General features: G+C 38.9%; 1 protein-coding gene and 1 pseudogene across 1 annotated transcript; both read left to right on the top strand.

The window, feature by feature from the left end:
- Positions 1-3430: 3430 nt before the first annotated feature.
- fhl5 (four and a half LIM domains 5) lies at positions 3431-7259 on the top strand. The gene is made up of 6 exons (XM_072365820.1): positions 3431-3545; positions 3721-3901; positions 4116-4290; positions 5913-6082; positions 6450-6636; positions 6761-7259. The coding sequence occupies exons 2-6, from the start codon at positions 3740-3742 to the stop codon at positions 6910-6912; spliced, it is 846 nt and encodes a 281-aa protein (XP_072221921.1). The 5' UTR covers positions 3431-3545; positions 3721-3739; the 3' UTR covers positions 6913-7259.
- On the top strand, positions 7158-11301 carry LOC140269814 (uncharacterized; annotated as a pseudogene).
- Positions 11302-22247: the final 10946 nt, after the last annotated feature.

Raw genomic sequence — 22247 nt, 5'->3', positions numbered from 1 at the left:
CCACACCACCGTACAGCCCATCTAGAATATATCAAATGTAATTTGCTCAGTCACTGCCCTTACACTGAAATGCAGGCATGAGTATAAATAGCTATCCAAAAGCCTTGATAAGTGATTCATGGGTGGGGGAGGGGTGTGTTGTCAGGGTTACGGGTCAATCATACGGCTGTTATTGGTTATCTCATGTCCTTGATGGCACGTGAGTATTTATGGTTGCCGCAACATGCAAAGGTAGCACATCTTTGTCAAGGGCTTTCATTCAACTTAACAAGTCAAAGTATGTGATAAGTGTGTGTGGAACATATAGTCCATCGATGTCATTTGGGGATTAATGTGAAAGTTCAGACGGCAAGGGGGTTTATTCTTCCTGTTTGTGGAAGCTGAGACAGGGCCACATACGAGATCATTGCCATCAGCAGCGGACTGAGCGCTTGTTTGATAAAATGCAATGCCCATAACTGTAGTCCAATTTCTAAAAGTGCAGCAAACTGCTCTTCTATTCAACTAAAAAGATCAGTTAAGCCAGTTATCAGGTAGTTTTAAGGTTTGTGACTTTTCCAATTCTCAATAGAAACTGCCAACGATGCCATAATCTGGGGTTTACTGTCAAATTAAGCTATTACCTATACTACTTTATTATTATATAGATGTTTCACAGAAAATATTGTCATTATTCTTAGTAACTGAAAGTTGGGTAAAAAAAAAAAAAAACAATCTTTATTTTGGGTATGGGTATATTTTAATTTAAACTGATCATTTCACCCAAAGATCATCACTAACTTTGTGCACAGATTATCCAAGCACCACCAAATTTATGAGGCAAAGGAAAGCATACTTTAATGGGTACATACCTTGGAGTTGACAACTTTCTCTCCCCTTTTGCTGTGAAATGAACTATATATACCATGACCCATTTTGGTGAGAACTGACGGGAAGTGGCAGGCATCGTTGGTGGAGGTATTACCAGGGCACTCATGAGGCCTCCCTGAAGGGGTCTAAGGTTTTTGAGATTGTAGACTGAGATGATTGTACCTCATTGCCCCCTGCAGTCCTCTGTGTAGCTATCCTGTTCACTTGAAAATACTGTGTTGAAAGCAAGCTCTCCATGTTACAGAAGAGCAAAGAGGCCAGCTAGAGACAGGTTTGTGAGAGTCCTCTTTTTAACTACCAGAGCTACCCCTCATCCAAACCTAATGGGCCCCACTTATGTTGTCATCATCATGCCAACCAGCTGTCAGCTTTGGTGTGACAAGGCTTTTGTGCTTCAGAGAGATGTGACTGTGTCGTGTTGATCTGTCTCAGTCTGCAACAAGTCACCACCTCACAGGAGCCACCAAAATAAAAGCCTCTCTTCTTCTCTGAGATCGTTTGATTAAGGGGAAAAAACAGCTACTGACACCTTATTGTATAGCCTGAATACATTAAGATAAGAGGACACTCGAATCCAGGTCAAATAAAGGTCTATTTATTGGGGCTAGACAGGCTGCATACGAAATCTGTTGGCAGCTGTTCACTGGTTGACTTCAGAGGATTAAGCAGGCAAAAAGGAAAATGCAAGATCAGCATGGTTTTTGCTCAGCAGAGTTGGCGCTGCCTGCTGCAGAAGTTGATAATCCGAGAGACAAAGACCAGCACCTGTAATCCATTAGATCCACATCATATATGTGTCCCAAAATTGCAGACATGCCAGTACCAGTGTAGATTAACACATGCTAAAGTCAGCATATGATAATCTCCTTTGCTGACATGTAATTTACAGTTCATGACTTTCATTTACATGGTTCAATAGATAAAGAGTTTTTGTTTGACGGAGAATATGGGTCAACTGCTTTCAGCCTGGATGACAACAAATGTGTAGCAATGTGACAACGAAGATTAAAGGAGACAGTGACTACAATTGTCTTTAAATTGGTTCAGAGTTCATTTAACCCTTTAATGCCTCTTAATATTTTAATGAAAAATGTTTGATTGAGAAGATTGAGATATCACTTTCTGGTAAAAATATCGAAATGGTAGAGATGACTCAGGTTTGCTTACTTTCACAAAATTTTTATCAAGATACTGTACAGGGATTTACCAAATGATAGAGCAGAATTGCAGGCATAAGATCTTCATGGCTTTATTTTATCATTCACTCATGCGGACACCAGGAGGAGGATTTGAAACAATAGGCTGATCTTGTAATCCAGAGCAGCGAGGTTCTGGGTATAATCCAGTGGATCTGCCTACTTAGAAATGAGAAGAAAACAGAATGACTTCTAATCAGATAAGGCTATTGTGTTGAACGTCTTACATAACACATATCCTGTGGGTCAAAAATGATATATAGTCTTACGTTATCCCTCAGAGCTTTGTAGACACCACACACAAATCATGTTCCTTCATAACCGATTTATTAGAAAATGGACTGCATTACAAGGGTTTAATTCTTGATACTTTTATTTACAAGGAGTGCAAGTGAAGTGAATGTAGAGAGAATACAGAAGGGAAGAGAGTTCATGAACACAGATATGCATTCCCCTGCCCCATCCTGCTCATTGACCTTCCTGTGTGTGTATGTGAAGGATTAGGCCTGTTGGATGTGCTGGTGGACTTCCCAGGCTATTTTTATGAAGATGTCTGCTGCCTTGATCCTTTTGGAAAACTGATATGAGCACATGTACCAAGATTTAAATGTAATTAGTCAACTATCAGTCAAAGTTGCAGATGAGTTTGAGCATTTGATCAGTAAGACTTTTATTGTTTATTGTTTTATTCATAGAGCTTAAGCTACTGAGCCAAATATGGTTAACATTAAAAAACACTCCAACTACTGAATCTGAATTAAGCAATAAGAGTACCTCAATCAGGAAGATGGTCGACATCTAAACTGACTTTTAGACAGAGAAATTAAACATACACTTCCCCCACAGATTTGTCTTTCTGAAGTGTTGCCATGTTGTTCTCAATAGCCACTGTGATCAGCCATGACTTGATACTGAGCCACTAGTTCAGTATCTTGAAACCCCAAAGCTGCTGGCATCTACCTCTCACAAGCCATCTGCAACTGCCTGTGTGCTGCAGGCACTGACAAAGACTACAAGCATGCCCACACATGTCACGGCATTCAAATTGTCTCTGCTGTGGCCCCAGTGTTCAAACTGTTGTATTTATATGACCCTGATTTACCTTTTGAGCACTGGCATTGTCAGTTAGTGGGCTGTCAATGTTCCCAATAATAATCTTCTTTTCACAAAGCTGTGATTCTCTTTGCCTTAGCATTTTTTGGATTTAAAGAAAACAAAAGAACACAATGAAATCAGTTCTGTAGCTTAGTAACGTGAGCCTGGTGAGCTACCATAAAAGGTCCAGAATGATGCAGTGGTGTATGTCCATTTTCTCCAGAGATTACCACTAATGAGAGGGTCCATATTTATAGAAGAGCCCCTCAGTGGATACCCCATAATTCTGCCTGGCCCCTTTTCATCCCTGCCCCATCCCTGTGTCTGGACTGCTCACCCTGCAGTTTCTGCCTTCATCCTCATTCCTTCCCCATATCAACTGAGGTAAAACTTTGTTAATACAGTGCTACTTTTTCGAAAGAAGATAAACATGCCTTGGCTCGTTAATTGCTTGATGAGAGGGACACAAAATTGCTCAAACTATTTCTCTACTTTTTTCTATTTCTGCTATTCTTCCTTAGTGTTCAGGTTTTCTGCCTCTGTTCATTTTGACCCATAGATAAGAGAAGCAAACAACAATGCCCACCAGTGACCGTTTTGACTGCCACTACTGCAAAGACTCTCTGCTGGGAAAGAAGTACATAATGAAAGAAGACACACAGTACTGCACAAAGTGCTATGAGAACCTATTTGCTAACTGCTGTGAGGGGTGCTCTGTACCTATTGGCTGTAACTGTAAGGTAAGGAAGCGCAGTGATGTAGAGAGTAATGCTTTCTTCATCAAGACTGTTCTGTATTTACTTTAAACTGACTATATACAATAACTTCTGGTCATTCATGTAATTTATGGTCTAAACATTGTGAATTGTGAATGTTTGAACGCTGATTTTAAATGTGCTTTCATTTTCATACAATATAAAAAAATGTCTTAAATAATGTGCTGAATGTTAACAGGACCTGTCTTATAAAGATCGGCACTGGCATGAGCAGTGCTTCAAGTGTGCAAAGTGCAGCCGTTCACTGGTAGAGAAGGCCTTTGCTGCCAAGGAGGACTTACTACTCTGCACTGAGTGCTATGCACAGGATCACTCCTCCAAGTGTAGCACCTGCAAGAAAACCATCATGCCAGGTACATGTCGGGACAAATCTGGTTAAACACTGAAATGACCATAATACTGTATGTTAGCAAACTTAGTTTATTTCTATATACCTGCAATACATTAAACGCTAAACTTTCTTGTCGTGGTCCTTTCTATGTGGAGTTTGCATGGTGCGTGGGTTCTGTTTGGGTACTCCGGCTTTCTCCGACCACCCAAAAACATGCATACCAGGTTACTTGGAGACTCTAAAATGAGCACTGAAATTGTGAACATGGATGGTTACTTGTCTACTTTGTCTCTGTGTGTCCCTGTGATGGACTGGCAACCGGTTCATGGTGTACCCTTGTCCAATGACAGCTCGGACAGCCCCTGTGTTGTATTACGCGGGTATAGAAAATGGATAGAAGTTAGAACAAGAACAAAAAATAGAACTGAGGCAAGACAAGTCTGAAGAAAACGTGATAACAAATAATAACTCAAGAACACAAAACAGACAGAAACAATGAGCCAAGAAATAATCAAACCAAAAAATCAAACCAAAAATAATAATGGATCGTGTTTCCTCTTACGATTAGTCAGCTGATAAGTCAAAAATGGCACTGTAAGAGCAAAAAAACTCAAACAAGATAGCCAGCTGAAGAGTTGTTTCCTGTATAAGTAATACATGGTTTTCTCCTTGAGACACGCGCCTTAAAGCTTACATTTAAAGTTTACACTTGAAGATTTTCAGCGTTGTCAGTTGTATTGTTCACACCGCATGATGTTTTTCAGTGTTCTAGACTTAGAGAGTTGTAGCGTGTTTTAACTGAATGGCTGATCTGCAGCAGGGGCTTACAAGATACAAGATTTCTTTCCTCAGCTCCGAACTCATCTCACTGATTTTTATCAAACAGGAACAACTGTCACGCAGGACAGGGCTCTCTCATTTCTCATTAACATTTCACTATACACAACACACATTTCTGGAGATTTAACCTATTTTGCTTAACTTCTTAATAAGAAGAAAATGGAAGCTAATCCAGAGATTTTTATGATATTGTGTACTGAAGACATAAAAGAGCAGTGCTGTTCTTGAGTTCAGAACAGGTCACATCTTTTCCTTTGGGATCTCTGTCAGGTTCATTGCTGTCTTCATATCCCCTGAGCCAATCTTTTGAGCTCTTGCTGGCTGTAGCTTCTCAGTGATGTTTTTTTTGCAAAATGTTATCAATGATCAAATGCCACCTTAATCTTTCCTCTCCCCTCATTGGTGGAAACGTAAATCTCAGCTTTATGTGGAAAGTTCATTTAATTGATTTTTTAAACAGTGGTTAGTCATAAGATAGACTCAGTTACCAAGGTCATTTTGTGATCTGCTTTTTCTGAGATCAAAAATAAACTTACAACCTAAAGTGTAACTTACAAAATGCTCTTAAAAGTGTAATATTAACAAAAATTCAGATAATTTTCTATAAGGATTTATTATGCTTGAGTCTTTAGTATGATATAAACATGTTTAGGAAACATGATTTCTCTTCTCAAAAGTTTTGAGAAGTTTATCTTGATTTCACTGTCGCCCTATTAGAGTCTAAGTGGGACTATTTTAGGAGAAGTGTATTTCTGTCATCAAGGTACCATATGCTGACTAAGCTGCTCTTTCCCTGTGTGCCAGGTTCTCGTAAAATGGAATACAAGGGGAACAGCTGGCATGAGACCTGCTTTCTGTGCCACCGATGTCAGCAGCCAATAGGAACCAAGTCCTTCATCCCTAAAGACACCGGCTACTTTTGTGTGCCCTGCTTTGAGAAACAGTTTGCATATCAGTGCTGTGCCTGTAAGAAGGTAGGGTTACAACTAAGTGCTTCACATATACTGACCACTTATTTCTTCTTCTGCTTTCGGCCTCTCCCTTTATCAGGGGTCACCACAGCGAGTTGATCTCACATCATTGATTTGGCACATGATTTACACCGGATGCCCTTCCTGATGCAACCCTCACCATTTATCCAGGCTTGGGACCGGCACTAGAAATACACTGGCTCATGCTCCCCAGTGACTGAGTGCTCACACCCACTACTCTTATTTAAATGCCCTGATTTTGGCACCGTACAGTCGTGTTACTCACGCTGTGACTGCAGAGAAAATGTACTCATCACAAGACAAATGATGTGCCTTTCTTTTTTTTCTTGACTTTTTCTTTTGTCCTTAGGCCATCACATCTGGTGGTGTGACATATCAGGACAAGCCTCTGCATCGGGAGTGTTTTCTTTGTATTGGTTGCAAGAAGCAGCTATCGGGCCAACGTTTCACCACCAGGGAAAATTACCCATATTGCTTGGAGTGTTTCAGCAACTTGTATGCAAAGAAGTGTGTCGGTTGCACCAAGCCGATCACAAGTGAGTCGAGATTTTTGTTTCCATCTTCTCCGACAATAATTACATAGTTTCACACCACATCTTACACATTTTCATCTAGGGTGTAACTGTCAGCTGCCCAGGATAAAATGTGTTTTGTGTACAGGTCTTGCAGGTGCCAAATATATCTCCTTTGAAGAGCGCCAGTGGCACAGCGAGTGTTTTACCTGCATGCAGTGCTCCGTGTCACTGGTGGGACGTGGCTTCCTCACCCAACGCGACAACATTTTGTGCACTGACTGCGGGAGGGAGAAATGACCTTTTTTAAGGAGGAACAACAGCTTAATTCAAAAGACAACTACTGCTCATATTTCCTTTTTATGATTAGAACATAGACAAATTCCACATGTGAAAGGCTTATTTTGCTGTTATATATATGACCGTAAGTTTGATAAAATTACCTACACGTATACTCGCGTGACTTCACTCACACCTGAGATATTATCAACAATGTTTTAAATGATGGTGCCATTTGTGCCTATTGTTGAGGATTTATGCTGAAAATGTTTGTAGGTAGTAGCCTTATAAACATTTTGCACAGTGATAAATGAATATATAATCTCAATAAAGAAACTATATGCATGATTTTTGCTATATATGAAACATTGCTCAAATAAAGATTGTCTTACGATATGTTTTTACTAATCTTGGTCTTTCTTATTGTGATCCAATATTCAAAAGGAAAGGAGGCCTCTTGATATTTATCTGAAATTCATGAAACAGGACAGAAGACACAAAGTTTAGTGTAAGAGATCTTTTTACACTTTCTTGACCACTTTCTTCCCCTCTCAGCCATGCTTCAGACAGCAATAGCAGACTACTGACTTCATCACACTAAGCTTGTGCAAATAATAAACAAACTTACAGCGACCATATTCAGTTTGATCTACAGATCACTTGCTCTTCTACTTGTCCATTATCCACTGACCAAAGCCACCACTTTATTTAGCCCTTGCACATACCAACAATACAAGAGACTGTGACGGTGGCCACCACAAAATATCCATCTTCCTCACCATACATATTGTTTTCATACTTGTAAAAGATTATTTCCTCTTGCTGAAGCAGCTGGATGAGTTGTGTAAGTGTCCTCCCATGGCAGGAATGAACGCTTAAATTGAGCTGCATTTGCCTCATGATATTGTTGCAATGACTTTCACCCAGCATTTACCCAGACACATGTCTATGAAAAACAAGGAGTCTCAAAAAGAGAAGAATAAATCCAGAGTTTGGTGTCTAGACTGCTATGACTGAAATCTGTATAGAGGGACAGGAAATGCAACTCATTCTTATCAGATGTAAGAAAGGAGACCTGAAACCAGGTCACAATTAAACCAGAGATGAAAGGGCAAGAGGTTCTCACAGATTGGTAACCCAACAGAGAACCATTTGCAACCATCTGCTAGTTCTATGGGACCAGAGCATCATTGCCCTCAACATGTTCTCCCGAGAGTCTGTTCATGCTCTGAAGATGATCTAGCATGTGTCTTTGTTAGGGGTGTTCGACTCATCACTCAGAAGCTTGTGTGTAGATGGTGGAGTCCTCAAGCCACGTCCTCCCAATTGTCTGTCTCACCATGTGGAGACAGGTGAAAGTACCTCTGCTCCAAGATCCTGTGGCTTTGCTGTAAATGTTGCAAGTCTGCGTGCTGCTGTTATTGACAGGTCCTCAAGGACATTCATACTGGGAGCAGTGAGAAGCTTTTTCTCCAGAATCTCAGTAGGCAGCTAGTCATTGTTACCCCAGTAGAGTGAAGCCTGGCCCCAAATACTTGGCTGAAAGCTGCCAAAATGCCCCGAAGGCTGTCGAGCAGAGAGTTCATGTGTCAGTCTATGTTTATTTTCCAAAATACCACACAAAAACCATAAACATATCTAGCCAGGAGATATTTGTTTTTGGCAGGAAATAATTTCCCCCAATTTTATCCCATAGGCATGCTTGGGATGCAAACCAGGACATGTCAGCACTCTCCTCTGTAGTGGCCTTGGGAGGTGCTAACAACCAGCATATGTTTCCCTTACATCCTTACCCTGTAGCCCCAAATGCAGTCTATAAACTGCATGCAAGATCTGCATCACAAACAGACATCTGGTAGACCAGGTAACATCAAATAAACAGCTCATCTATGTTGATTCAGTCAATCATTCTCACACCAACTGGTTATACTCACTGAGTGATTCAGAGTGTCTCCTCAGGTCATGTGATAGTGTTCATAGAGAGAGACATTTTCAGCTTGAGCCTAGTGACATTTGAAGAGCAGAATGACACTAGGCTTGGTGGCATATTTATGCCTGGTAGGACATGAGAGGGTTTTAAGAGGCCTTATCACTACTGGATGGAGTTCAAAGCCATCACCCATTTGACACATACAAGATAAAAGGTGATTAATAAAAATTGTGCAGGATGCAAGCATGCCCCTGCCTTAATATCTTGGTAAGGTATTACAAGGTTGGTCTTAGAAGCTTTTTCTCTTTTATCTGAACTGGATTTATTTTATGTCACTGCTGTCTGTTTTTATCAGTTAGTATTCATTGCTAAAAGAATTCCCTTTTCCATAAATTCATAAGATATGTAGATAATGTTAAAGCATTACAAACCATGAATGTGGTGTATTATAGTATTTAAATTTAAAGACCTACCACTTCAAGATAGCTTCATCAAGCTGTAGACTAATTACATTCATCTGAGTTTATGGTTTGTACCAGTTGGATGAATGTAACTGAGGACAGGAGATGGTGTCCGACATAGAGTTTAATTTGTGCTACACCCTAGGTTACAGGTGAAGATGTTGAAATAAACATGCCAAAGATGGCAACGTATCATATGCTGTTGTCATTTTGCCTGGCTTTGTGTTGGCATGTAACATGTTGGCCTCCAGACAGGTCACAGTCATCTGCTTCAGCTATTTTATTAACATAGTGGTGCCTTTTTTTTTATTGGTATGAGCTGCACCTTGATTAAGCAAATAACCTCAAGGTGCTCTGGCAGAGAGACAAAAACCTGGCCTTGATTCAGGAAGGCTTAGAGTGCAGTAAGGAGGTGTACAGCGCTCTCCTCAGGTTGTATGTAGAATTGGAGGAAAAATGAAAATTTGCTTCTTGCTTTTCTGCAGCCTGTTTTGGAGCAACATGACAGGTGAAAATAAAACACAATATTTTACACAAATATATACAAGCATAGTTTGGTTAATCCACAGACATTGTTTTGTTTTTTAACAAATTACTATTTCAAACTTTTCTTGAAATTGGTACAGTCTCTTTTTATTTATATTTTTTGTGCAAGGTTCCCTCTTAAAACGTCATGGAGTGCCAGCGGATGCAATTAAAAGTATTGTTTCAAAAGACATAACACATGATTGAATGCATCCATTATGTGTAGAAGTGGTGTTCTGGCCTCTTGTAGGACTCTAGACTTAGGTGATGATTGTGGGTGCCTTACTTACACAAATACCCCTCCTGCGGTAATATCTGTGGACACATAGAAAGGACTTTATCATTTGAAAGACAGAGAGACTGTGTCAGCCTTTTCAGACTGAACTGCAAAAAAATGGAGGTGCTTTTTAAAATATTTCATCTTCTTAACTCCAACAGCAGAGGGCAGAGCTGCACAAAAGAACTGTGTTCTATAGATATAAAAATAAACTTGAATGCCTCCCTAAAAGAAGTTGCCCTATTTATTTATCTATTTGTTTATTTATCCATTTCTTTATCTATTTTAATCTAACAGCCACATTATTATCACTTATCTAAAATGGGTATTTATATTTTCACCAAGCAATCAACAGATCATAGATTTGAGACACACGATTAGCTTATTTTCTTGGAAGAGTATCCACTGACATTGCTTTTGTATCTTGAGTTTTTAAGCCCCGATTTGACGACTGAGGTGGATACAGAAGTAGTTTTCTAATCTAATCGCCTAACAATTTTATTAAATGCGCCAATGGTTGAATGACATCACTCAGGAGGAGAGCTATCAGAACCACCTCTCCAAAGTATTTGAAACCTCTGCAATGTATGGTGTGTGGAAAAAAACAATCACAGAATCTCCCTTTTCTTCTATTGGAGCAGGTGAAAATTAACATGCCTGCACCCAGGAAAAGTCATTCCCCTTGGTCGGACTGGTGATCACTCTCAGAAAAGACCTATTGCTGCAGGTCTGCACAAGGCCAGGACTCAAAGATCAGGCAGATTGTGTTTCTCACTCTGCTCCAAATCTTCTTATGCTCCTATAAACACTGCCCTCGTAAAGTTCAAGAACCATCCTCATGTCTTTGAATCTTGCTCTGTTCAATTAGTCTGAAAATCCCTACTTGGTCACTTCAGAGAAACCTTCCACCAGAGATTGATGGCAAGGTTGTTAAAGACATTGGTCCAGGCAGAGCTCTTAAAACACAAGGTCATTTAGGTGAGTTTAATGAAATATGAATACAAACATTATGTGTATTTTTGCCTCCTTTCTGACACATCGTGTTGCCTCTTCCCTTTCCACTGTAGATGCAGGCCTCAAAAACAAAGTTCAGAGTGGGCAGGGAGCAGAAGTGCACGGTTTGTCACAAAAATCTGGCAGAACCATAGTTTTCCTGTAATCTGAGAGGTGAGCTGATGCACACAAGCTGCACTGGCTCTACCTTGGGAAGATACTGAGACACATGTCCATTGTCTGTATTTTTGTAAACAAAAAAAAAGTCATCTGGGCTCTTAGATTATATCAATTTCTTAGTGGATAAACGTTTGCGTAACTAACTATTTTGTTCTGGACAAAACTGAATCATGTATACTAATCCGCCACAAGGACTAAATTGATGGACTTGGAAACAGACATGCTACCTTATTAGATTTAGAAAATACATTGTAAACACAACTGGTCTCAAATTGCAAAAGAGCTAGCAGTGCACTTTTCCAGGATGACATGTCTGAGCCATGTCCACGAGACTCTGTGGACATAGCCATAAAATGAATTGTGGAGGAAACTCTGGGGAAAATAGTCACTGATCAGACAGTGGCGTTTACATGGAAACCAACTGTGGTCAACGTGATGACCAGAGGGAATGTGACCATCCTACACCGCTGTATATATACATCTCCACCACCATGGTTTCCTCTGTGTATATTTGTCTGCATAGAGCTGGAAATAGAAAGTCGGCAGACTACTACCAAAATTCTGCTCATGTATTAATATACGTTGATGACCCCATGAAAGGAATCATTCGATAACTGGGTTAAAAGACAGATGGAAAATGGACAATGAACTGAAGCTTTGGTTCATTTTATTAAATGATTTAACCACTAAATGATGATGTCTGTACAAAATATGACAAATAAAATCAAAGGTGCCAACATCTTCACTGTATCATCTTTGAGCATCACAGCCATAGATTCCAAATAACACAGACTCCAGTGTATCCACGTGACCATTATCAAAATCTTCTAAATAAACATAAGTCGTTAAGTCAGACAACACCAAACTCATGATGTATTTGTCTGTTTCAGCTGTAACCTTGTTAAAAAGACTAAGTATTACAAATTCACTAAGATACATTTGGAGAAAAAAAAATGGTTTTGGGAGCTGGAAACGTAACTTGTACATTTGGCTGGACTGCCTGTAAGATAAAGGCAGTGTAGCTACATAGTTAATCAATAATATGCTTGTCATGTTGCACATAACGGCAACGACTTGGTGTAAGCATCAGCAGTTATGGAGGAAAGTATGGTAGGTATCCAGACATTGGTCTCCTATTATAAATACCCAAGCTGCCACACAGTCAACACTAGGAGGGAAAACAAGAACATTTTCTTCTTGTGCTTTTCTAAATTTACAAGGGGAAAAACAATTTCTGGTGTCTGGATGGTAGGATGGATTATTATACATGTTAAGACAGTTTTGCTCTGGACTGAAAATGAATGTCATAAAGACTGAATGATAATCTACATAGATAAGTTTTTTTACAGTTCAAATACATACCTAAAATAATTATCATCTTGTTGTTATAATCATCTTGTTACTTAAGAACATGTCATAAATTTTAGAGATGTTCCTTTTACAACAGTATGGCATTGAGAGATGCTTTATTAAGACCATATAAGAGTCATCTTCTAAAGCCTTTAAGTGATCAAAATTTAAATGTTTTACTTAAATGTGATGCTTTCTAAAAAGCTGTGGCAGGTACCTAACTTAACAAAGCCATGGAGAAAATGAGTACACAATGCCTCTCTGTGCATTTTGCATCATATTTATAGTTAAAGCCACAAATTACCATATCATGTCCCTTATGACGCATTTTTCAGTCATAGCGGTCGCAGACAGACAAGGAGAATCTTAATTTGCTGCCCTTTTGGTAGCAATAATGGTAAGGTAGTAGAAAACCTACATGATTGAACTTTAATTCCCACTCTCCCCCGCAAAACTAATTCTGTAGATATAGCTGAGCTTGTATGGGAATAAATAGCCAAAGAGGATGATCAAAACAGATCTTTTTTTAACTCCTAAGGCAAAACTCTCATTTTCATGGATTGCTACCTCTGGGTTTGGCAGAACGCCACTGGGAGAAATGTGTAGGGTGTCCCACTGGAGACAGAGAGAGCAGAGACAGTGACCACAGACACCCACCCTGCCCTGCTGCGCTGAGGCACGAGTTAAATACATCCTACTGTGGGGTACAGAGAGTAAAACCATTTTTAGAGTTGTGTGATATATCTCAAATTTGTTCTTAATTCCCACTATAAGGATAATTTTGTTTGCGTCGGCTATTTGCCTTCCAGATAATTAGTTGCAAATTAGTGGCAAATTATATAATTACGGTTCAAATATGGTTAAAGTGCTTGGGGATAGTAAATAAATTATTAGGGAGAACAGGTGTGGTTGTTTGTCATTTAATTACTTTCCAATCACACCTGCAAACATTTTCCTCATTCATTGGCAGTTTAGAGTCACAGAATTTATATTCCATTTTTCCACAAGCTCAGTAGATGTTACAGCGTTCGCATTGGTTAATATCAGTGCCAGCTAAACTTTCTTTCTTCATTTACACATCCAGTTGATGCAGACATTATATTCTATATGAAGTGGTGCCTATGTTTACTATACAAATCTAAACCCAATATTTCCTTCAGGTTATCTTTCTGGTTTCCAACAACTCGAAAAAAACAAAGGGTTCTTCCATTTATTAAAAATCAAAGATGAGGTTTCAGTAGGTGGAGGCAGCAATCATTGTAACAGCATAAAATATTTCTTTTAACAGACAGGTTAGACATTTTCGTTGCTTCATTCTTTTATGAAGAATGAATTTCAAGTGGAGCAGGGGGTTAAATCGTGGCTGTTGTTTTGTTGTTGTTTATTGATAAGGCTTGTGTCCGATTTTAAGATTAAGCACCATCCATCTCTGAACTGCTTCACACAAAAAAACAAATGATCAGCTTTGTAACCTAAAAGGTGAAACTAAACTGCATCTTTCCGTGTCATTGTTGTCTTATTCTTCATCTGTTGAGTTCCAGATAGAGGTTAATTTAGCATTGTAAAATTGAATATATTCCCATAAAAATGGCCCCATGGTCTTTTCTTTGTGAAAGAAACATAATTAAAGCTCTTTGAGGGGAGTTTGAGTCTGAGTGCGCTGCACCACTGGGGAGCTTTATCTTTGAGACTGTGCCTCATGTGGTGTCTGACATAACTGATTACAGAGCATGGGCTGCATTAAGTTACTGTTACTGTACCCTGGGAAAGTCAAAAAGTAGGATGATGCATAATTAGACATTTAGCGCCAATCCTCCCCACAGATGAACACACCCTTCACCACAACAGATTGGCCGAGGAGTTATAAATGTCCAAATGCCCACCAAGAGCTGGAGACTGAAACACCCTTCCTCTGCTATCAAGCACTGAACTCACTGTAACCTATACATTTAAGGCCCTAAAGGACCTCATTGGTGCTGTGACTGCAAAGGAATCTGTCCTGCAAAAGTAGCCCCATAATTTATCATAATGGGTATATAGCAATCAAAGCTCCACTCAAAGAACAGACATACAAGTGGTATATTGTACTCAAGCATAAAACTAGAATTATACAACAGATCGAAGCATCTAAATAAGGATATTTTGAAGCTTTTAAGAAAACTAACTACCACAAAGTGCAGAAGAACAAGACAATTCTTGACTGACATGAATACAATCTCAAACTTTGGTGTATTTCAGCAGTAACCAGGCATCCCTTACTTCAGTGTAGCACTCTTACCTTACGTTGTTCCTGGTTTCAGTCCTCAGCTGGGGCCTTTCTGTGTGGAGTTTGCATGTTATCGCTGAGTTTACACTGGTTTTCTCTTTCTTCCTCCCAAAGACATGCACGTGAGATTCTTAATTGACCTTAGATAGGAGTGTGAATGTGCATGGTGGCTGTCTTTGTGTTTGTCTTGCGATTGACTGTCAACCTGCCCAGGAGTCCCTCACCTCTCACACAAAGCTAAACACAATCTCATGACTGAACAAAGGAAAGTCACTGTACAAGCTGCAAAGATGCATGGCATGAAACTTTGCAGTTTCAAAATAAAGACTCAAACATTGTACCATCACCCCATTTTCCATGCTCATTTTCCTTTCTTGTCTATACAGAGTCATTGTTTTCGAGATGATGCATACGGTCATTGTCTACTCACTTTCTTGCTCCAAGATGAGGTAAACATGAGGCCACATGTCGCTGCACGATGTCCTCGATAATTTTTCATTTCACATATAAAGACCACAATTGACCTGTTGATTTGCGCAACAGAACAGAATCAGAACACTAACAGAATCGAGACCCACCAGACGTGTTTTCAACAGGACTCACACTTCTCTACTGCACTCTAACTTCACAACTCACAGTATTATCCCATGGCCGCTATCCTGCACAAAACAAAAAACACATCTCACAATTTGCAATCTTGAAATGTAACATTACATTCTGGACAAGTGGACAAAAAAATTAACCAATATACATTTTCTTGAAAAACAGGACTGCTAAGTCAGCTGGTTCCAGTCCTCCTGGTGTTATTATTTTAGTAGTTAGAGTAGCTGGAGTATACATTCTACCTAAAATACAGTTATAGGATAATGAATTCACAAGAAAATGAATTTCACTGATTAAGCCAAAGGCGCTCAGAATCTTTTTGGTTTGAGAACAAGTGTCTCGTCAGCAGTTCCAACAAAAAGAGATTTTCCATCTGAACTCCTTTTCCTGAGAAAATAAAAAAAAAGATCTATACTAAGTTGTCAACTTAAAGGGAAGAGTAAAAAAACAAACAATATGTCTGTAAAGTTGGATATGTTTATGCAAATTGTTACATTGCCTTTTAGTGAATCTTTCAATTACATTTTGGAGATAATGCCTGTATAACAATACTTTTATTTCAGTAAGTTTAGCATGCAAAATATCTGATACATATAATGGAGTGTTGTTTGAGTCTCAGTTGTAATTTAGTACATAAGTATACGACTTGAGTACGTCCTCCACTGCTTCTCAGACTGATCTGTTGCTGACATACTGACTTTGTCTGTGATATATTATTTGCTGACTGATGTGTTCACCGAACTTTCAGCATGTGTTCAAACCCCATGGTTCTAGATATAGCAGTAAATCAAAGAGCAGTCGTCATTGTGGCAACAGCACAGTGGATCACAGCAACCATAACTAAAGCTCTTTAGCTTTTCATTGTCTAAACACCAAAAAAACCTCACTCTCACCTCTATAACATAACCTTGTGTATGCTAAACATGCTGCTCAACAAAGCAACAAAACCATGGCACCAGACACTGTCATATGTATGAGTAAACCAGAGCAGGCATGTTCTAAAGCCCATAAAACCTGGGGAAGTACATTTCAACTACAACAAAAAAAACTCTTTCTGCATAATTAAACTGTAATGAACCATAGACCTAAATATTCATGCATACAAGGACAGTATTGTTTCACCTAAAATTCTCTGTTAAATCAGAATGTCTGAGGTTTTGTTGTAATTATGTTGCTTATTCTTAGACTATAAGACCGATTGGTTTCTACAAAGTAAAATTTGTACTGAATTTTTATTGTGTTTGGATGCAAGTTGAGTATTGAACATATATTATTTCAGCCATATTGAATTAAATGAGAAACCAGTTGTTCCACATTTAAATCAAATGGGTTTGACAAAGTGTGTATTTGTGAACCTCTGTGTGACCGCAAAAATACCAGTCTCGTCTCTTTATCCCCCAGCGATTACTGACATTTACAGTTTATTGCTGCATCTCATCTCAGAGCAGAAAGTCTAAAATATCTCAGAGCTCAGTCTCTTGTTGGCAGCTGATGTCAAGCTGGTTCAGACCAACAGACTAGTGAGACTGGCCTTTCAACCATCAAAAAAAAAAAAAACTCCCCAGCTTTTAATGTTGGGTTTTGGCACATTTCCGACCTTTAATTTGAAGAGGGTGTTTCGCAGTCATGAAACCTGACAAAGATAATAGTGTGTGAAAGTATAGCTTTCAGTGACTGCACATGTATAGGCGTGGAATATAATTAGCTTAATTTCAATGAGGCAAACCACTTGTCTGTGAGGTATACAGGGGATCAAACCTTACAGAGGGGCTTCACTCTGCATGTTTAAAGTGAAAGTAAAGGGCTTTGAAATAGGTGTCCAAACATGAAACTCACCTCAGGCAGATTTGAAATCTCCTATTTCACAAAGGAAAATAGCAAATGTATGCAATTTACAGGGGTGTTACAAGGGGAGAACAATCTTTGAGAAATACAATGTAATACCCGATTACAGACAAAGACTAATAAACCTTTACCTCAGTTTGGGTCCTTTTGCATGCTCCAACTCAATAGAAAGCAGAGACAAACCCTACTTTACTGAATATTTTAGAATAGAATCGTTTAGCACATCGTTTTGGTTTAGGTTGTGCACAACTGTAACCAGTTTTGTTCCCAGTTGCTGTAGATAGATATTTTAAGTGAAAATGTCTCATTAAACTCAATGCTTGCTAACAGCTCAGCACTACATATCAGACAAAGTTGGTGACTAGCAAGACTGTTCTCCCCAAAACTGCACGTAAGGTGTAAAAATTAGTGTATTTTTGCCCTAATCATGACTGTTTTATAACACTAACCAGGTACTAATACATCTGCTAACTCATTAAAAAGTTTTTGTAAAAATCAATGAACAAAAGAGGGTTGCGTATCTCTTTATAAATTGTAAAATTTCATCATCTAAGCATTTCATACTGTTACCCATTTTTCCTGTTGGATTTAACCCTATTACATAGTACATACAGTACATCAATCAACCAGAACATTATGCCTAACTTTAAGTAGATCATTCTTGTACCGATAAAAAAACCTCCAAGACTGTCTTCCATGGAAAAAAAGACATTTAAAGCAGATGAGCAAGAGAAAGGAGTAGAATAGAATAAACATTGGATTACATTATTGCGCAGAGAGAACTCAGGCAAAAACAGGATAACAGGGAGATGCAGAGAACAATTTGTTGCTATTGATGAGTAATATTCGATTGTGTCTCCTTCTTGCTTGGATCTGCTGAACATAATAATCATGACAAGATTACAATCATTCCTCTGTCTGCTCCTCATGAATTAGTGGAGGTTTATGCTGTGGTTGGTGTTTTTATGCTCAATAAATTGACTTTAGGGTTTTGTATCATGAATAACAGCAATTACACAACATTGTGACAACAGAGTTGATGTTATGTTATTCGTCAAATATTGTTATGTAAATGATAACTTTGTCATTATGCGCCTCACAGATGAAGCCTAAGGGAGCCTAACATCAAAAATTGCCTCCCTGGTACGTATTTAAAGGGCAACAAGTTTCACATCAATACTGGCCCATATTTTAATTTGCAAGCACATTTCTGTGGTTCTTTCCATTGTAGATTATGATACCCATTTACTTTGAGTGATTTTTGCCTTTTTTGATAGAGACTTGCTATGCATTATGGGGACTGGGTACAACATTGCATATTGCAAAGATTTAAAATGATGTGACACATCAGTGTCACATGTCCGATCCATTGTTTACAGTTCAATCTGGTAAACATCATGTGATTGGCCAGATAGCAAATATGAAATAGCCCAGACATTACCAGTGATTAAAGTAATTCCTGAAGAAATAAAGGGAGGTCGAACTCAGTTATTCCTTTCTCTTTGACTTTTGTCCTTTACAGCTACTTCTTCTGCTGAATTACATCCACTAGCTTAGTAGCTTGTACTGCCACCCTCTGGTGACGTCGTGCAGCCGAGTTTATTAGCTGCAGACCAGTTAACAGAAACTTGTCTGATTCAAGTTTCTTTTTATTGCTGTTCAAAAGATTTCTTCATATTTGTTTTGCTAGTGAATAGAAACCCAGCTAGTGGCACCATTTACAGCCCATTTATTTTTGGTTGTCAACACAAAGAAAACAGCAGGCATAAACAACATGTACTTGTTACTTTTACACCAATCCGCATGGAAAGAGATATGTTATGTGGACATAACGAATGAGGGTAAAAGAAACGTCTGTGCAATAATAGTATATTGCCAGATATCCTGTCTAAGACAGGGATAGACAAGGAGGTCAAGGAACAAGCAGAACTCTCGAGCCAGGCCTGCAATTTAAGTTTACTGGTGAGTGCTTTGTAGCCACGATGTTATGGTTATATAAAACTCCACATATAGTGGATGCAAGAAAAGAACAAAATTAATGTTTCCTTAAATTGTAAAACAATTAATAATCAGAGGAAAAACAAATAGTTTTGAATCAAAAGTTAATTAGATAAAAAAGTAGCAACTACAATAAAGGTAGTTACAGCCTGGAAATGGTTGGCTTGGTTCACGAAATTTGAAGCTCACAATAACACAGTATGTTAATGAGAAGCGGTTTCTATCTTTGAAAGCATGCTTGATTAAATGTTCTTTCTCTTTATTAGACAGCCACTTGAGAAAGCTTTTGCCGTTCAAATGCTCCTGCAATAGTTTCCAGACACAGTCCACCTGTCTGTCTGGCATACATTGGGATTCAAGCACCAGAACCACAGTTTTATCCAACCACATGCTGTAGCAATCTGACCAGAAAGCGACTAGACCAATGTCAACACAGCAGCAGAAAAAAGTGCACCAGTATTAGGACTGTAATTCTCTCTTCCTTTACCACAGGACCTCAAACTTCCACTTTTGGAGTTTCAGTTTGAAATACAGAACTGTAAATAGATGAGAAAAATACCGATCGGAAAGTCTTTTAAGTCTTATATGCCCCATTCAACCATGGTGGCAGTCCACCTTGTGCAACCTTAAGATGTCCAGCGCCAGCTTAGTGCTCCAGTGGAAGCTATGCACTTAAAGGTTTTTAGATGTGCCTTGAAAGAAAAGCCCATAACCTTGCAAAACGGTATTTACACTAACTACAGTATCCACGGCAAAAAAGGGAGATTTGCTACAGGAATTATTGAAGAGATTAACAGAGCCTCTTTGTCGGGAAAGAAGGTCAGAGACCCAAAATAGTCATCAGGCCTGTTCTCGAAAGATCTTCCAGCAAGCTGTCATTGCAGTTAAACTTATACATGCTGCTATTGAGGGAGAGAGCTCTGGGAAGTAACATTATAATTATTACGTTAAGAGGAAGGGAAAGTTTTACATGTGGATCAGGCCGTTAACAGGTTACAGTCGTGGTCACCTAAGACAGCTGCAGTGTGCCGAAATTACAGAGCACAATGACTCACACTCTTTCTGTGTTTAAGACCTCTTGGCTCTGCTCGAGGTGGGACGAGCCCTCCCAGTAAAAACAGGCTCTCCACAGTAAAACTGTTGGTTCATCAAAATAACAAACTCTTTGTTCTGCTTTGCAATATCAGCCCTGTAGACCACCTGGAAGCAGTAATTATTCTGTCATTTGTTGATTAACTCTGACAATAAAGTGAACTGAGCATTTCAGGGCCATTCTGATATATTTTTTCAAGTGGAATGAAAAAAATGAATCATCTAGAACCTAGTTTTAATCAATGAAATCCCATTTCCACATATTAAATTTCTTTTAAGGAGTTTCCCTGGACACCTGGTCTGTAGTTCACCAAAAGGAAAATGAGAAAAAAAAAAGTTTTTTAAGCAAGTGCTTGGAAATCTTATAAGGTAGAGAATTCCAAATGTTCACACACCCTGAACTCCAAAGCTACCTGCTCAGAACCGAGGGTTTTAACAGCTCATTTCATATAAATGCAGGTCTAATAGTTCCTTTTAAAATGTGCTAAACCGTGACTTTTCTTTGTGGGGAAAAAAAATATTTAATTGCTTGTAATTTACAGCATCGTTCAGTAGTGCATACACTAAAGTTCAGTCACTGTGTCGAAAAAAAATCGGAGTAAATGTTGAGCAAACACAACACAGTCAAATTTAGAGTATAAGCATTTTTTTTTTTACATTTCTGATTTGTTTTGTCTGAATTTCAGGTACAGTCTCAGATTTGTGGTTGGACACTTTTAGTGGCCTATGGTTTCCCTTGTGGTGGGTGATCAAAAGATCCACAGAAGGCAAGTAATACTTTGGACCCAGTCTATGACATAAAGCTTCCTCTGTCCACAATCAAAGGCCATGTGAGGCACTGGACAAATTCATATGACACAAATGTTTTTGCACTGAGTGCCTATTTTTGGCTCGTCCCTTCAAAATATTTAGCAAGTATGAAGTTTGGCCCTGTAAACTCCTTCAACAAATACAATGGGAAGCCAACTACCAACGAGCAAACCAGAAGGAATGAAACTCCAGTTTGTGTGTTCCCTTTTGATTTATTATTGGACGTGTCTGTGGATCAGAAGGAACAAACTCAAAAACAGCTGCAGTGAGAAATTTGCCTGAATGATTGTTTTTAAGACACCAGGACAACCAAATACTTGAGGGTTGGTTTTAAGGGACGACTTTAGACTATTTGGTCACATCTGAGTTCAATTGACAGACCAACAGCATATTTACCATACTTTCATTTTGTGGAAATGTGTGTGTACGGTTTTGCTCGTAATTGGTTTCACTGAAGTTTAAATGACGATTTGATGAAGTGGTTTCAAATTTTCCCAATTACAAACTCAAAGCCTGGCCGACCAGAATCCAGTGGCACACAGGGCAACCATAGGGGATGAGGCTACCAATGAAATTGTGTTATTGCTCAGGAACCCCCCCCCAGACTACAAAGTATCCTTCGGCAAAAAAATTAACCCCACATTGCCCCCAACTGTGTTTCTCACATGTAAGTTGCTGCAAATAAAAGTGCCTACTAAATAAATGTGATGTCATGCATTTCTATATATTCTTGAGCAGGTGGCAGTACATACTACCAAGATGTTCACCACATCATGTCAACAACAGACTTAGACCTAAAGGGTAAAATGCAGATGCTTATGTTAAAGCTACCCTGAGTGGCTCATGACACAGAGTAACACTGTGGAGCAAGGTTTTGAAATATGTCAGCTGTCATTTGTTCTCACATGTAGAGCCACATAAACAAAGATGAACAAGTATGACGCCCTTTCAACCACAGCAAACATAACAAATAAGTAAAAATACATGTGAGAGTGCCAAAGAGTGCTATTTACCATGAAAGGAGGA

This window comes from Leuresthes tenuis, unplaced genomic scaffold, assembly GCF_036924035.1.
Source record: "Leuresthes tenuis unplaced genomic scaffold, fLeuTen1.0.hap1 SCAF_15, whole genome shotgun sequence".
NCBI classification, from domain to species: domain Eukaryota; kingdom Metazoa; phylum Chordata; class Actinopteri; order Atheriniformes; family Atherinopsidae; genus Leuresthes; species Leuresthes tenuis.
Note: the sequence above shows the minus strand (reverse complement) of the source record. Positions and strands in the feature narration are given on the sequence as shown.

Excerpts from the sequence above, each read along its gene's own strand:
- fhl5 (XM_072365820.1), top strand. The coding sequence starts at position 3,740 with ATGCCCACCAGTGACCGTTTTGACTGCCACTACTGCAAAGACTCTCTG. Across the intron at positions 3,902-4,115 it reads CTATTGGCTGTAACTGTAAG|GACCTGTCTTATAAAGATCG; the intron begins GTAAGGAAGCGC and ends GAATGTTAACAG. Across the intron at positions 4,291-5,912 it reads CAAGAAAACCATCATGCCAG|GTTCTCGTAAAATGGAATAC; the intron begins GTACATGTCGGG and ends CCTGTGTGCCAG.